At 33.8% G+C, this 14,351-nt stretch overlaps 1 protein-coding gene across 1 annotated transcript in view; it reads right to left on the bottom strand.

Moving 5' to 3' along the window:
- Window positions 1-740: 740 nt before the first annotated feature.
- LOC105337269 (uncharacterized) overlaps window positions 741-14,351 on the bottom strand; it is a 32,355-nt gene continuing 18,744 nt past the window's right edge. The window contains exons 16-21 of the mRNA XM_066069849.1: window positions 13,794-13,887; window positions 9,910-10,001; window positions 9,465-9,513; window positions 6,355-6,443; window positions 5,464-5,605; window positions 741-2,515 (exon numbers count right to left, since the gene is read on the bottom strand). Of these exons, the coding sequence (XP_065925921.1) occupies window positions 5,507-5,605; window positions 6,355-6,443; window positions 9,465-9,513; window positions 9,910-10,001; window positions 13,794-13,887 (423 nt within the window). The 3' untranslated portion in view covers window positions 741-2,515; window positions 5,464-5,506. The remainder of the gene's footprint in view (window positions 2,516-5,463; window positions 5,606-6,354; window positions 6,444-9,464; window positions 9,514-9,909; window positions 10,002-13,793; window positions 13,888-14,351) is intronic.

The following is a 14,351-nucleotide window of genomic DNA, read 5'->3' as shown; positions in this document are numbered from 1 at the left end:
TAATGTTCCTCCACAAGAAAGATAAGGACAGGACACAATTGCAGACAAACAGAGGGATAGGGTGATTCTAATATGCCCTCTAAACTTCATTTGCGGGGGATAATTAAATTCACATTTAATTAAATCATCATTAGGGCCCACTTTTCAGGTGCCCTATAGTGATCTGTTCATCCGTCCATCCTTCCATTCATCTGTCCATCCAAGATCTCTTGTTCTAAGCATATCCTTTCTCCCCTTGGCCCAATCTGGCTCATACTTCACCCACAGAGTGTCTTTGGGAAAAGGGTGTGCAGTGACCTTAAACTATGCTTCTAGGTCAAAGCTGAAGGTCATAGCAGAATTATATGAAAAACCATTGTCTGGAGCATTTCTTCTCTCCCTTTAGCCCAATCTGGCTCAAACTTCATTCACAGAGTGCCCACAATCAAAGAGTGTGCAGTGACTTTAAATGAAGTTTGTAGGTCAAGGTTCAAGGTCATATTTGATCATGCAAAAATTCTTTTTTTTTCCAGAGCCAATATACTCTCCACTTAACTCTATTTGACTCATACTTTACATAAACAGATCTTTTAAGTTAAGGGTGTGCAGTGACCTTAAAGCAAGTTTCAAGGTCATATGTGAAGGTCATAGCAGAATAACATAAAAAATCCTTGTCCATAGCATATCTTCTCTCCCTTGGTCCAGACTCCAATCTGGCTCATACTTCACTCACAGAGCCAACAATCAAAGGGTGTGCAGTGACCTTGGAGGTAAAGTGTCAAGGTTGTATTGGATCACGCAAAATTCTTTTTCAGAGCATATGTATACTCTCCACTTGACCCTATTTGGCTCCTACTTCACCTTATACAGAGCTTTTGGGTTAATGGTGTGCAGACACTCTATAATTTGTACAAAGTCAATGTGATGGTCATAGCAGATCTTTTTATAATCAGTTTTAGACTGTAGACTATTTCCCATTTGCTTAAGCTTGCTTAGGTTGAAGAAAAATGCCTGCATGTAAGGGATAATGGTTTTATTCCAGCTGGAAAATTTCTAAGCTATAGGTCAAGGTCAAATAAAAATTCTTTGAAATGTTTTTCATCCATTTTCCATTATTTAAATGGGCCCCTTTGAGATGGTCACCATCTCAATGTTGTCTCGTTTCATTATAAAATTGAACAAATGGATTATATATGAAAAAGGAAACATCAACATTCAAACAGGTTATCTTTCATTTTACCTAGATAATGTGCCAGAGACACATGTACCCCCACAAGTGAAGACTAAATCTAGTGCAAGATATATTTTGAATAAATGAAAACAAAATTCACATAATTACTAACATATTTGAAATTGACTACAATGTTACATTCATTTTATACATAATTCATGCTTAAAAAACATTACACTTGCAGAATAAAGAAAGAGATTTCATATTTTTGCAGAAAATTAAAAACAAAAAAAAAATTTTTTTCTACACATATACATTTATTTAAAAAATGAACCAGTTTAGTATGATTTTTTCTCTTTTACTTATCAAAATGGATCTCAGAAGGATACAATAAACACAAAAAACACACAGGTCATCTTTCATTTTACCGAGTTATGATGTCAGATACATACCCACCCCCCAAAATTGTGAAAGACTAATTTATGGTAAGTTTTCTTATAACAGGTTTAAATTCAAATAAACATGACAAAATCAATTGATTCATAAAAATCAAATAAGAGATTAATAAATATTCATTTAGAGACATATATAACAGTTACAACCAGATATTTACTCAAATATTGCTGATTCAGCAAAAATCAAATTGAGATTAAATATCAAATACATGTATCTAGAGTATCATATGTTATTTAAAATGAGTAACAGTTTCATAAATCATTGTTAATATCTACAAAAATGGCATATCAAAAAGACATGCACGTATATACATGTAGTAAGTGAAGATTGATATTCTAATTTTAGCATCATTTACATGTTATTCAAAATGAAATACATTATCATTCTCAGTTATTCAGTTCAACCAATCTGATAATTATATTTGCAGACTTAAAAGGTATAAAGTCTAAGCTGCTTTAAATCGGGTAATTCAGCGGACGATTCAAAATTACACCTAATAGAGGACCTAATAGTTAACACTATATGTTGAAATCACGTTCACCGCACACTGCAGCAGCTTGAACAATATCAAATGTTCTCACTGCATGAGTTTAAAAAACTCAGGCTTTTGAAGTTTCGCGGTAACATATTCATCATACCAAAGTGTTCTTACCAGCTAGATATGTTCTTTACTGTTAGGATTTTGGCAAAACCAATTTTTTTATTGCCAACACAAAAAAATCGAAAGGTTGCGTGCAATTAATTATAAGGATAATAGGTTATCTGCTAATGTAACTAACTCCACAGTCTGCCTGCATTTTCGATAACATGCCTCTTCATGTGTTTTTCCAATAGTCCAATTCACAATAAGGAATGATTGCATATGAACATGATGACGGTCCAACCAATATCAACTTGAGAACTTTTAGCCTACAAAAGGACATAACATGAGTGTTTATAAGGACTAGAAACACTGACGAATTTGTAGAAAGTCAGTTTATTATGTATAAAGATCCGTAAATAAAAATGAGACAATTAGATTTCTAAAGTTTATTTATGGTCGTTTTTTCATCATTTGATGTGTACATGTAGTAGTTTTAAGGTTTTTCATATATCATCTAGCAGCTGCTATATTTGCTTTAAAAAACCAATGCGGCCACATTGACTTTGTATCGTCATAGTAGTGTCCCGTAAATGAGGATTGCCCCTTGCTTCATACATAGGCGTCGGAACCGGGGGGGGGCTAAGTTAGACCTAACCATTAGACACATAGCATCATAGAGGGTTCAGCCCCCCCCCCACCCCCCCCCCCCCCAACTTTTTCTCGCAGGAAAGAAAATTGTTCAAAATTTACCTTAAGAAGAGGGAAATATTGAGATGTTGGAGTCATAGGTATATTCTGATTCTGATTGGCACATTTATATAGCATCTATCAAAATGATGCTCTGCATACATGTATGTAAAAAGAAATGTCGGGGGAAAGGAAAATTAAAATAAAGCTGGAAGGTAAAAGTTACAGAGTTAATCGAGAACAAATGGGGCAATGTTTACGTACATTTGTATATAATGTTAGTGAGAAAAAAAAGAAAGAAAAAGTTCTCTGAAAGCAGGGACGAACACACAAAGATTAACATCACATCACTTTATTGGGAAGAAGTCAGAAACTGTTCAATGAACAATAACATTTTACGTTACTGTTCACAATGTGCCATATGTGGAATATCACATTTGAGTTGAAAAGACTGATTTTCCTCATAAAAAAAAGCTTGCATAAATTAGCAGGTAAGAGAGGGCGGTTACCAAATGGCCAATCAAAACACTTCTTTTATAAACTGAAACCCATGATTCAACCTGTTTAAGTGTTCAAGCAAATAGTTTTGTCACTCAATGCATTGCTATATCGGCCAAGTGTATACTCTCAAGCCAGATTTGTGATAAATAAAAATGAAGAATTCATAAGATGCAACTCAGTATGTATACCTCTACAACTCAATTTACACACGATAACTGCTGTCTTACTCCCACAGTAATCATAAACACGCCCTGAATAAAAATGGGGTAAAATTTTGTTCCTTATGATGTATAATTCGCAACCCCAACATTTAATCTGATTTTGGCTGAAAAAAAGTGCATACTATACTAAAGACTTTATGCTAATAAAATAATCTTACGTTTTCATCTGAACATTTTCGATACAAAATATGTACATGTATATGACCATTTCCCCCTGCATGGTGATTCGATTACAAATGAGTTGTCAACTAGGAATCTGATTGGTCAGCTCTCTGATTCGTTAAAGCATTAAAAAAATTATCATGATTGACAGGTCTATTAGTTAGACCAGACCCATCATTTGCTTTCATGGATTGCTTCTGAAATTGGGGTCTGCTCTCTGTGATTGGTTTGGGTGAGCCTAGCGTCTGCTCTGAGTCTGCCCTAGCAGACCCAAAGCACACACAGAGCAGGTCCTGAGTTTGGTTGGAGTCTGCTTTCTGATAGGTTGTGTCTGGTCCATACTGTACAAAGCACCTCATATAAGACCTTTGACTTTAAAGTAAACTGTTACATTGATTTAGATGCTATTTTCAATTTCTTTCAAGGTGTGAATGATTTTAAACATATAAACTTTTCCAAACTAGAAAACTGACCAGTCAGGAAAGGCCCCGCTATGACAATTAATAAAGAGAAGTGAAAAAAACTTTGAATTCCATCCTCTTTATATTAACAATGATGAAAAATAAATGCCTGGCATTAGATGTAAAGAACTGCAATATATAGGATCTCATGATTTGTAGTTGGATATGATTTTCATCCAACAATTAAACTGTTTTTTTCTTGAGCCTTAGTGAGGGGATAAAACACACAAGCTGGATATAAGGGTGCAGCTCATGGAATGAGAGTTTAATTTGATTACATTTAAAGAAAAAATATGAAAATTTTTAGTAACAACTGTATTTTTAAAATTTCAAGATAATTCCTGAATGTCCAAAAACTCTAAATAGTAACCTTGTATCTGCATAAAACAGGGATAACCTCATGTCTTATAAGAAAACCAAATTAAATGTGTATTTAAAAAAGATTTATAAAGGTGTTTTATAAAATGCAAGCCTTCAGTGAATGCAAATACATTGTATCACCCAGGGTTGACCTCAACTTCAAAACAAACATCAGTTGCAGACAAAGGTGTTCATTAATCTTCATATGACAGATAGAGATAAGCCTCTAAATTTTCTGCAGCAGGCAAGATAATTAATCCCAGGGGATTAATTGTTCTGCTCTCTCATCCTTTTCTTCTAAATTTACAATAAGTTTTTTTTTTCAGAAATAACAGAATGGGGTTATTATCTCATTACCTGTTATAATTCATATTTCAAAGAACGTGCACAATACTACACATCATTCGAAATTGACCTTAACTTCAAAACAAAGTTCATTTGCAGACACAGGCAGTGCAGTAATTAATCTCAATGTGCCAGATAAAGATAAAGCTTAGGATTTTCTTCCTGTGGAAGGTTAATTAATCCCAAAGGACAAATATTGCACAGCCTTCCAAGTATAGAATGGTAACATTCTCAGCAGTTATCTCTCTTTGCCCATTCATTCTTATGCATAGTTAAGGAATCTACCCCACCCCAGCTCCAAACCAGAAGACATAGAGAACCAAACTTAGCATCAAAATATATATTTCTGCCTACTGAACTACCATACCAAATTTGAACTCGATTGGGCAACCATAAAAAAAAGTTATTAGAAAAAAACCAGAAAATTTGAGGACGGAAGCGTGACAGATGGTTGGACAGAGTGATTACTATAGGGCACCCGCAAATCCTTGCGGGGCCCTAATTATGCAAATTATTATCTCATTGCAAACAACTTACCCAAATGAGAGGAAGGGGGGGGGGGGGGGGGGCTTCTACAGCACTATTCCATTCTCATCTTTTTTGTGGTTGAACTATCCAGGGTGCTACGCACTCTAGTTGGAATTTTTGGTTCAGCGATTTCAAATACTTCAACTAATTCCTGAAAAAAACCCACTTTTTGATCATTAGTATATTGAATACGTGGTAGTCTGAAAATACGTCATTGATGCATACAGTCATGTAATATGAATGTATGGACAAGAGTAAGACAGACATCTTTCAGGAAATGGCATTGATATTTTGGAAGTCATTGATATTTTCAGGCAAGGGTTATACAAATAATCAACTAAGACAAAATACATATACATGTAAACATACAAAATCACATTTTCAAGACATTATACTTATGTTCATTAAAAATTATTCTTATTTGTATGCATGAGGAATATAGTCTTTGTCATATTTGTTTTCTGTCTTTCAGTCTGTCCAACACAAACACATTTATTCATTTATTCATTTATCTATAGAGAGAGAAAGAGAGAGAGAGAGTTATATTTTCTCTGAAAATTGACTTATCCTAACAATTTATTATTTGATGCTGTTTTTTAGAGAAAGACATCCACAACATATAATTAGAAAAATATCATTTATCTTTGAGGTGGGGACGATTTTGACCCTTCAAATTAGCGCCCCTACCTCTTTAAAAAATGTTAGAAAGTAATTCAACATTTATTTGAAACACAAAGCTATGACAAATTTTCTGTAGGAATGTGTGTAAAGCACATATCGCACCAATTTTTTTTCAGTAGCAATGTTTCCGTGTAAATATATGGTATATATAAAGCCATTCTGTTACATTTTATGTACTGATTCATCAACAACATACAAATATTTCTCACAGGACTGTACCTTCCATTCCTGTGGTGATAAGCTAACCACTGCTTGTTTATGGGGCAGATTTTTCCTTACTTTCTCCTGTTCTGGATTCTGAATTGCTTCTACAAATACATGTAACCTTCATCTATCATCATATCTATATAAAAAGAGAACCAATTGTTATATGAACTAGATAATGGATTTTTTTTATTTTGAAAGCATGGAGGAAGGGTGTCAGTGTTAGTTGATTTCATGTTTACTAAATACAAATAAACAAGTACTTATATAGTAAGTTATGAATATTAAAAAAAACAAGAGGCCCAGGGGCCACATCGCTCACCTGAGCAACAATTGCCTTAATTCTGATCAAATTAGCATTACAGTATCAAAATATCTTGACAACTGAGTACAGTAGATCTTGCTAAAAAAATTGAAAAACTGCCAATTTTTATCAACCTCTTATTTTTTGGTAAATACCAAGCCCCTTTTGTTGTTGTACCTGTAAGAAGATTTGTCTCTATTCCTATATACCCCCCCCCCCATTTCATGGCCCCATTTTTCTCTAGGGAATCATGGTTTCATCAGACTTAAATCTGCATAACCTTTGCTTTCACACTAAGTACTGAGTTTTGAACCGAACACTTTCCCAGAATAGTTTTAAAGATTTTCTCTTTATATTCCTATGTAAAAATTCAAACCGCCATCACGGTCCCGCCCTACCACTAGGGACTGTGATTTTGCAAACTTGAATTTACACTACCCGAGGATGCCTCTACACAAGTTTAAACCCTTTCTGGTTAAAATTCTTTAAAAAGAAGATTTTTTAAGATTTTCTCTATATATTCCTAAGTAAAAATTCATCCCCCATTGTGGCCTCACCCTACCCCTGGACTGTTATTTAAACAAACTTGAATCTATATGATCTGGGGATGCTTCCACTCAAATTTGGGCTTTCCTGGCCTAATAATTTTGAGAAGAAGACTTTTAAAGATTTTCTCTATCTATAAAAATTCATCCCCCATTGTGACCCCGCCCTACCCCCAGGGACCATGATTTGAACAAACTTGAATCTACACTTCCTAAGGATGGTTACATGCCAATTTGAGATTTCTTGGCCAAATATTTTTGAGAAGAAGATTTTTAAAAGATTTTCTCAATATATTCCTATGTAAAACTTGATCTCCCAATTGTGGCCCCACCCTACCCCCGGGGATCATGATTTGAACAAACTTGAATCTACACTACCGGAGGATGATTCCATTTCAATTTGAGCTTTTCTGGCCTAATAGTTTTTGAGAAGATTTTTAAAGATTTTCTCTATATATTCTTATGTAAAACATGATCCCCCTATTGTGGCCCCACCCTACCCCCGGGGACCATGATTTGAACAAACTTGAATCTACACTATCTGAGGATGCTTCCACTCAAATTTGAGCTTTCCTGGCCTAATAGTTTTTGAGAAGACTTTGGCTCAGGTGAGCTAAAAAAGGTTAAGTTTACAATACAATAAGTTGTTAAAGTTGGTTTCTGGAAGAAGAGACTTTGAAAATTTTCTTAATAAATATTGAAATTTTCTTTAGTTTTTAAGATCTGTGTACAAACATAGAATCGTGAGCAAATCTCTGTATCTTGCTTATAATTCGAAGCTTAACACTCAAATATGGTTAGTAAATAGAAATTGTAAACAATTAAAACACAAGAAACATGCACTATAACAAATAAAGAACACAATTTATTTTTTCGAAATGAATCATATATATACATGTACATGTATATACCTACATATTTCCGACAGCGATATCAAACTCTATTTAAACTGAATAAACTCGAGAAAATGCCGAGCATCTCAACAAAACCTATTGCATTAATATACCATTACGCAAAATATAATGCCGAATTACCGATAGAATGAATTGTATTTCAGTACTTTTTTGATACATAGATGTTGCTTAATTTGCACAGGTAAACAGTTAACTGTTTGATTTACCGAAGTCTCTGTTTGATTTGATACGTAAAAATCACGAAATACAGACGATAGTTTCCAGGTTACAAAGCATAAATAATGAAAACGAAACGAAAATCAGAACAAGCTAACACCAACGTCATGTGTGAAAACTGTCAACGCATTGAAATATTTAGCCTCAATTTACTTCACAAAATCGGCACCAATATATTTTGCATGTTTCAAAAATTTCCCTTCATTCGCGAACTGTTGCACAACAAGCAAATTCATTATAGTCAGATCGACCCTTTTTCGTATAATGTCATGGCTGCTTTAAACAAAGAACCTCGTTTTAGATGTATGGAATACGAGTCTTGGTAAAATGGGTACGCAAACCCGGGCCGTGGCAAAATAAAAGCCGGGGCAGATCGGCAATCGTCAATTCCAAATACGCATTATTTTGCAGCAATATTTACAGCAAATATAAATATACTGGTCCATCAAATATCCTGAAATTTTAATGAGATTGGCAGATTAATAACTGCCAATCTTTGGTTTTGCCCAGGCCAAGTCTTGTCTACCCATTTTACCGGATGCCGAATCCGAAGCTATTTAACTGATTGAAACACGCCTTTCCTTTATTATTATTTTCGTAATAACTCAGATTTGAAACAGAATTAGACCTTAATTTTTGCAATTTATATTTTCCTTCCCATAAGGATAATTTATGCTATACTACGTTGAATTGGAATCAGTAGTTCTTGAGAAGAAGATTTTTTAAAATGCACCCCCCTTTTTCTACAGTTTCAAGGTTTTCTCCGCTTTGAATACAGATCGGACTTTTATTTCTGCAATTTATATTCGCCCTCCCATAAGGATGCTTTGTGCCAAATTTGGTTGAAATTGGATAAGCGGTTTTAGAGAAGAAGTTCAAAATGTAAAAAGTTTACAGACGGACAGACAGACGGACGGACGGACGGACGGACGACGGACAAAAAGTGATCAGAATAGCTCACTTGAGCTTTCAGCTCAGGTGAGCTAAAAAAGTCAATTATCAAAATTCCATTCTGTATGTCCCCACAAACCTGTTAATTTTGGATAATCCATTTATGAAGATAAATAATTTGAATGTGTTTTTTACTTTTAATTTGGCTATTTAACATTTATCCGTTCTTTACCTATCATTTGAAAGCAGTCTTACCAATTAATGGGAGTTTGTCATCATCCAAAATAATGTTTGCAAGTCCATCCTAGAATAAAAGTATGATTTTAATAATCTTTTAAATAATGGTTAAATATGATTTCCACATTTGGGAAACTCTACAGAAATTAAATATCTGTGCTAATTCCCATCAGTTTTCTAAGTTTTGAAACCCCCCAAAAACCTTGCAGTTTCCACTTCAAAGTTCTAAGAAGCGGTAAGGAAACAGCTGTGCTCCAATTCCAATGTGGTTTAATATTCCCAGTGTGTGATCGAAAATAAGAGAACAATGAAAATTCCACTTCTAAAGAAATGTCACAACTGTGCTTTGATTTCTTGTGGTTCACAAAGGAATAATATAGAATATGCATACTATGGCGGAATAGAGCATGGCAACTGTAAGGGGAGACATAATACATGTATTTAAGTTTTAAAAGCTACTTACTCTAACAAGAAAGGATGTGTAGAAAATATTCTCCACTGTCTGACTGAAAGACTCTGGATGTAACACAAACGTAAAGTAACAAAACGGCATACCTACATGAAGGTAAAAAAACACAATATGAAACACAATTTATCTTGTCTATATGTAAATTACTTTATTGTACATTGCTTCATTGTATTCAAGTGGGCCCTTGTTTAGATATTTTATTTTTCATGAATGTTTATTATATTATTTTAACTAATATTATAAGCTTTTATCTCCTATTTTGTACCATATATAGCTGAATAATTTTTTTAGAGAACACAAAGAACATCTGACTGTAAACGTATCACATTTGGCAGTGTATATATCCATTTTAGAGATTTTGGCAAAAGTCGATTCCTATTCATATTAGGTATGAGAATAGGAACATTCAAATATACACTAATTCTAATCAAATCTAACATGCTGAAAAATTATTTTCTGCAAAATATCACATATACTTAATTTAATACACTTAATGTAATATATGTCTTCATTAAGTTTAAATTGATAGAACCATTAGAACCATTTTAACAAGACTGTTAACTTTTTGGTAGTTTGTGTCAAACAGCAATTTAATGCAGGCATTCCTAATTCATTGTTGGCCCTTCTGTCATTGATTATACATAGAAGCCAACTTTTGAAACAATTGGAAAATGTTTTGTAATAAACTTTTACAAAGTTTACAAAGTCGCAACATTCTATTCTGAATACTTGACACACCAATATTTTATTTGATGAATCAATTAGAATCTTTTTTAAAAAATGATTTCAAAAAAAGAGACCAATACAAAATCAGCTTTCGATGATTTTATTTGTCAATGAGTTTTTTGTATTTTTTCATAGAAACCAAAAATACTGTTTTGGCTGTAAACAGGATATTTCAGACTTAAAATATTGTCGCAATTGATGCACTATATAATTATCTATATCAAAACACATGCCAAAGATGCATGGTCAAGATTTTTTTTTTAAATTTCACATTCTGCAAACAGTGATATTTCACATGTCATTTTTCACAATTCCATAGATAATAGATACATGCGTAGTCTCAATTTGCTAATTTATTTTTTTAGATTTGAGAGAGAGAGAGAGAGAGAGAGAGAGAGAGAGCGAGAAAAGAGAGAGAGAGACTGTTACCCCCATCTTTTATTGTTTGATGTTTGAAAAACATTTATTTATAAGTTTGGAAGCGGGGGTTGGGGGCGGGGTGGGGGGTTGCACGGACAAGAGTCAGAAAAACCTCAGATTATTTATACCCTCGGTCCAGGTGATAAAACTGTAAACTTTTGGTAATAAGAGACCTGCAGGCCTTATTGGTCAATCTTTTATAATATCTGATATAATTATTTTTCCATAAATTAAAGTAGATTTCTTAGAATACCAGTGTGACAGCAATAGGTTATTAGGTTAGAATACCCAAGTGACTCATGTGACCTGAAAAAAATACATCACATTCTTCACAATACCGCCATACTTGTCACCCCCTCCTAAAATACAAAGCCTCAGTCCCTGCCCAATTTAAGAACAAGTACAACGGTTCACCTGCTGTGGATGTAGAAAAGAAGATTTTTAAGATTTAATGCGTTTTCACTAGGGATGTAAACGAGTACTCGCAATAAAGTAAAATTTAAATATATATCTAATTTTTTCTTAACATGGCAGTTTTTGTTCAATTGATGTTGATAACAGTTTTCATTTATCGACATGTTTGATCCGTAAGTTACGCTCTTTTTTATCGATGTCCCTTGTGTATTTTTGAAGCAGCTAATAATTAATCTCTTTTGATTATTTCTCTTTACTTAAACAGACATATACAAACTGTCACCTTAGAAAAATTTGTGTTTCTATTGCTGCCAAGTAATTTATTAATTGGATTAGATGTTTGTATAATCAAAACTTTAATCATATCAATAATTATCTTAAGGCGTTTGCTTTTATAATCATTAAACTTTGATTATTGATAAGGCAAGGACAATAACTTAGTACCATGGAACAGGTCACATTTGATTTGCCTAAGATGATACGGAGCTAAATTATATGTAAGAGTCTCTAGAACAAGAGGCCCAGGGGCCACATCGCTCACCTGAGCAACAATTGCCTTAACTCTGATCAAATTAGCAGAACAGTATCAAAATCAAAATTTCTTGACAATTAAGTATAGTAGATCTTGATAAAAAAAAAATTAAAATCTGTCAATTTTTATCAACATATTTTTTGGGGTAAATACCAAGCCCATTTTGTTGTTGTACAGGTCTGTAAGATGATTTTTCTCTATTCCAATATACCCCCCCCCCATTTTGTGGCCCCTCTTTTCTCTAGGAAATCATGGTTTCACCAAACTTTAATCTGCACAATCTGTGCTTTCACACAAAGTACTGCTTTTTGGACTTCAAACTTTCCCAGAAGGTTTTTAAAGATTTTCTCTATACATTCCTATGTAAAAATTCATCCCACCACTTGATTTTACACTACCTGAGGATGCCTCCACAACCTTTTCTGGCCTAATAGTTTTAAAGATTTTCTCTATATATTCCTATGTAAAACTTGATACCCCCATTGTGGCCTCAACCTACCCCTGGGGACCATAATTTGAACAAACTAGAATCTACACTACCCGAGGATGCCTCCACACAAGTTGAAGCTTTTCTGGCCTAATAGTTTTTGAGAAGAAGATATTTAAAGATTTTCTCTATATAATACTATGTAAAACTTGATCCCCCCATTGTGGCCCAACCGGGGACCATGATTTGAACAAATTTTAATCTACACTACCTGAGGATGCTTCCAAACAAGTTACAGCTTTTCTGGCCTAATAGTTTTTGAGAAGAAGATTTTTGAAAAATACCAAAAATTTTTCAATAATTCTAAATTATCTCCCTTTTAAAGAGGGCATGGCCCTTCATTTGAACAAACTTGAATCCCCTTCACCAAGTGATGCTTTGTGCCAAGTTTGGTTGAAATCTGCCTAGTGGTTCTGGAGAAGAAGATGAAAATGTGAAAAGTTTACAACGACAACGCCGCCAACGCCAACGACGACAGACAACGGACAAATTTTGATCAGAAAAACTCACTTGAGGTTTCAGCTCAGGTGAGCTAAAAAAAGGAAAGCCAGAACATTTTCTAATGGATATCTCGATGAAATACTTTCCAATTTATTTTAAATCAAATGCATTTGGTATATGTTATCATAAGTTTTTAGATGTTCTTTAATTCAAGGTAAGATCAATGTGGCAATAACATTATTTGATTAAAAAAAGACTTTCAGTTTCAAATACGCTAAAATCATCGAGTACTCGACTATTGCTCGACTAAAGCCTCAGATTAATCAACCAAGCCAACCGAGTAAAATTGATATCCATAATTTTCACTATATGGCAATATTGGCCTCGCCCTAGGACCTGAGCCCCCAACACAGGGGCCATGAATTTTACAAGATTTCATAAAAATCAGATTCATGCATTCAGTTTATCTCCTCCTGCTGTGGACAGAGAGAAGATTGTCTAAGATTCAATACATTTTCACTCTATGGCCATATTTCAGGGCATTTTGAAAATACCAATTGGGAAATGGGCATAGATGAGCAAAAAATTGTGAAAATCCAACCTCAATTGGGAAAGGTGGCATGTATGCTCATATAATTTAACAACATTTCAATGACTCTAAATGTTTAAGCATCAATTTCAACTTCTTTTGATGCACAAACTAGATATTTCAATCATACCAGCTAGGAGTCCACAGTCTTGTTAAAATATGGAAGTTGGATTTGACTGCACATAATCTCAAGTAAGGCTGACCTTATCCATACACACATTCAGTTGCTAATCTACAACTTCATAACTAGTTTTACAAGTAACACTTACCTTCTTCTTTTTTGACCTTCAGCAGTATATCATACAATTTTTCAACTTCTGCAATAGTGGCTTCACTTTTGTCTGATTCATTGAATGACTTCATCTGAAAATTTGAGGACCAGAGAGTCAGCAACACTGTAAATTCCTTATTCTACACAAATACTTAATTCTGCTGTTTTGTATCAAATTGCAAGAATATAAAATTATTAAAAAACTGTCTGAAAAATAAAATTGAGATTTTAAAATCTGCGAGGGATGCTTCTTATAATTTTATGCGGATATTAATTAATTCCTCAAGTTTAATTAGGAATCTACAGTATTACAAAGCCATTTTTCTATCAGTACATTTTTTTTTACTATTTTTTTCTAACACAGTTTGAGTTGTTCTAAATCTTAAACAGGCCTTAGCATCTACATGTAGATAAACAAGATCTCTCTATGTATCTGAAGTTACCTCTGTGATTCATTTACATAATTAAATAAACCATGCAAGTTTAAATAAGTTAGACCATAATTTACGTAAAACATGTGACCTGCTCCAAAATCCTTAACATCCTCCTGCATCCA

This window comes from Magallana gigas, chromosome 8 (genome assembly GCF_963853765.1).
Source record: "Magallana gigas chromosome 8, xbMagGiga1.1, whole genome shotgun sequence".
In the NCBI taxonomy this organism is placed as follows: domain Eukaryota; kingdom Metazoa; phylum Mollusca; class Bivalvia; order Ostreida; family Ostreidae; genus Magallana; species Magallana gigas.
This window is presented reverse-complemented; position numbering and strand designations above follow the sequence as displayed.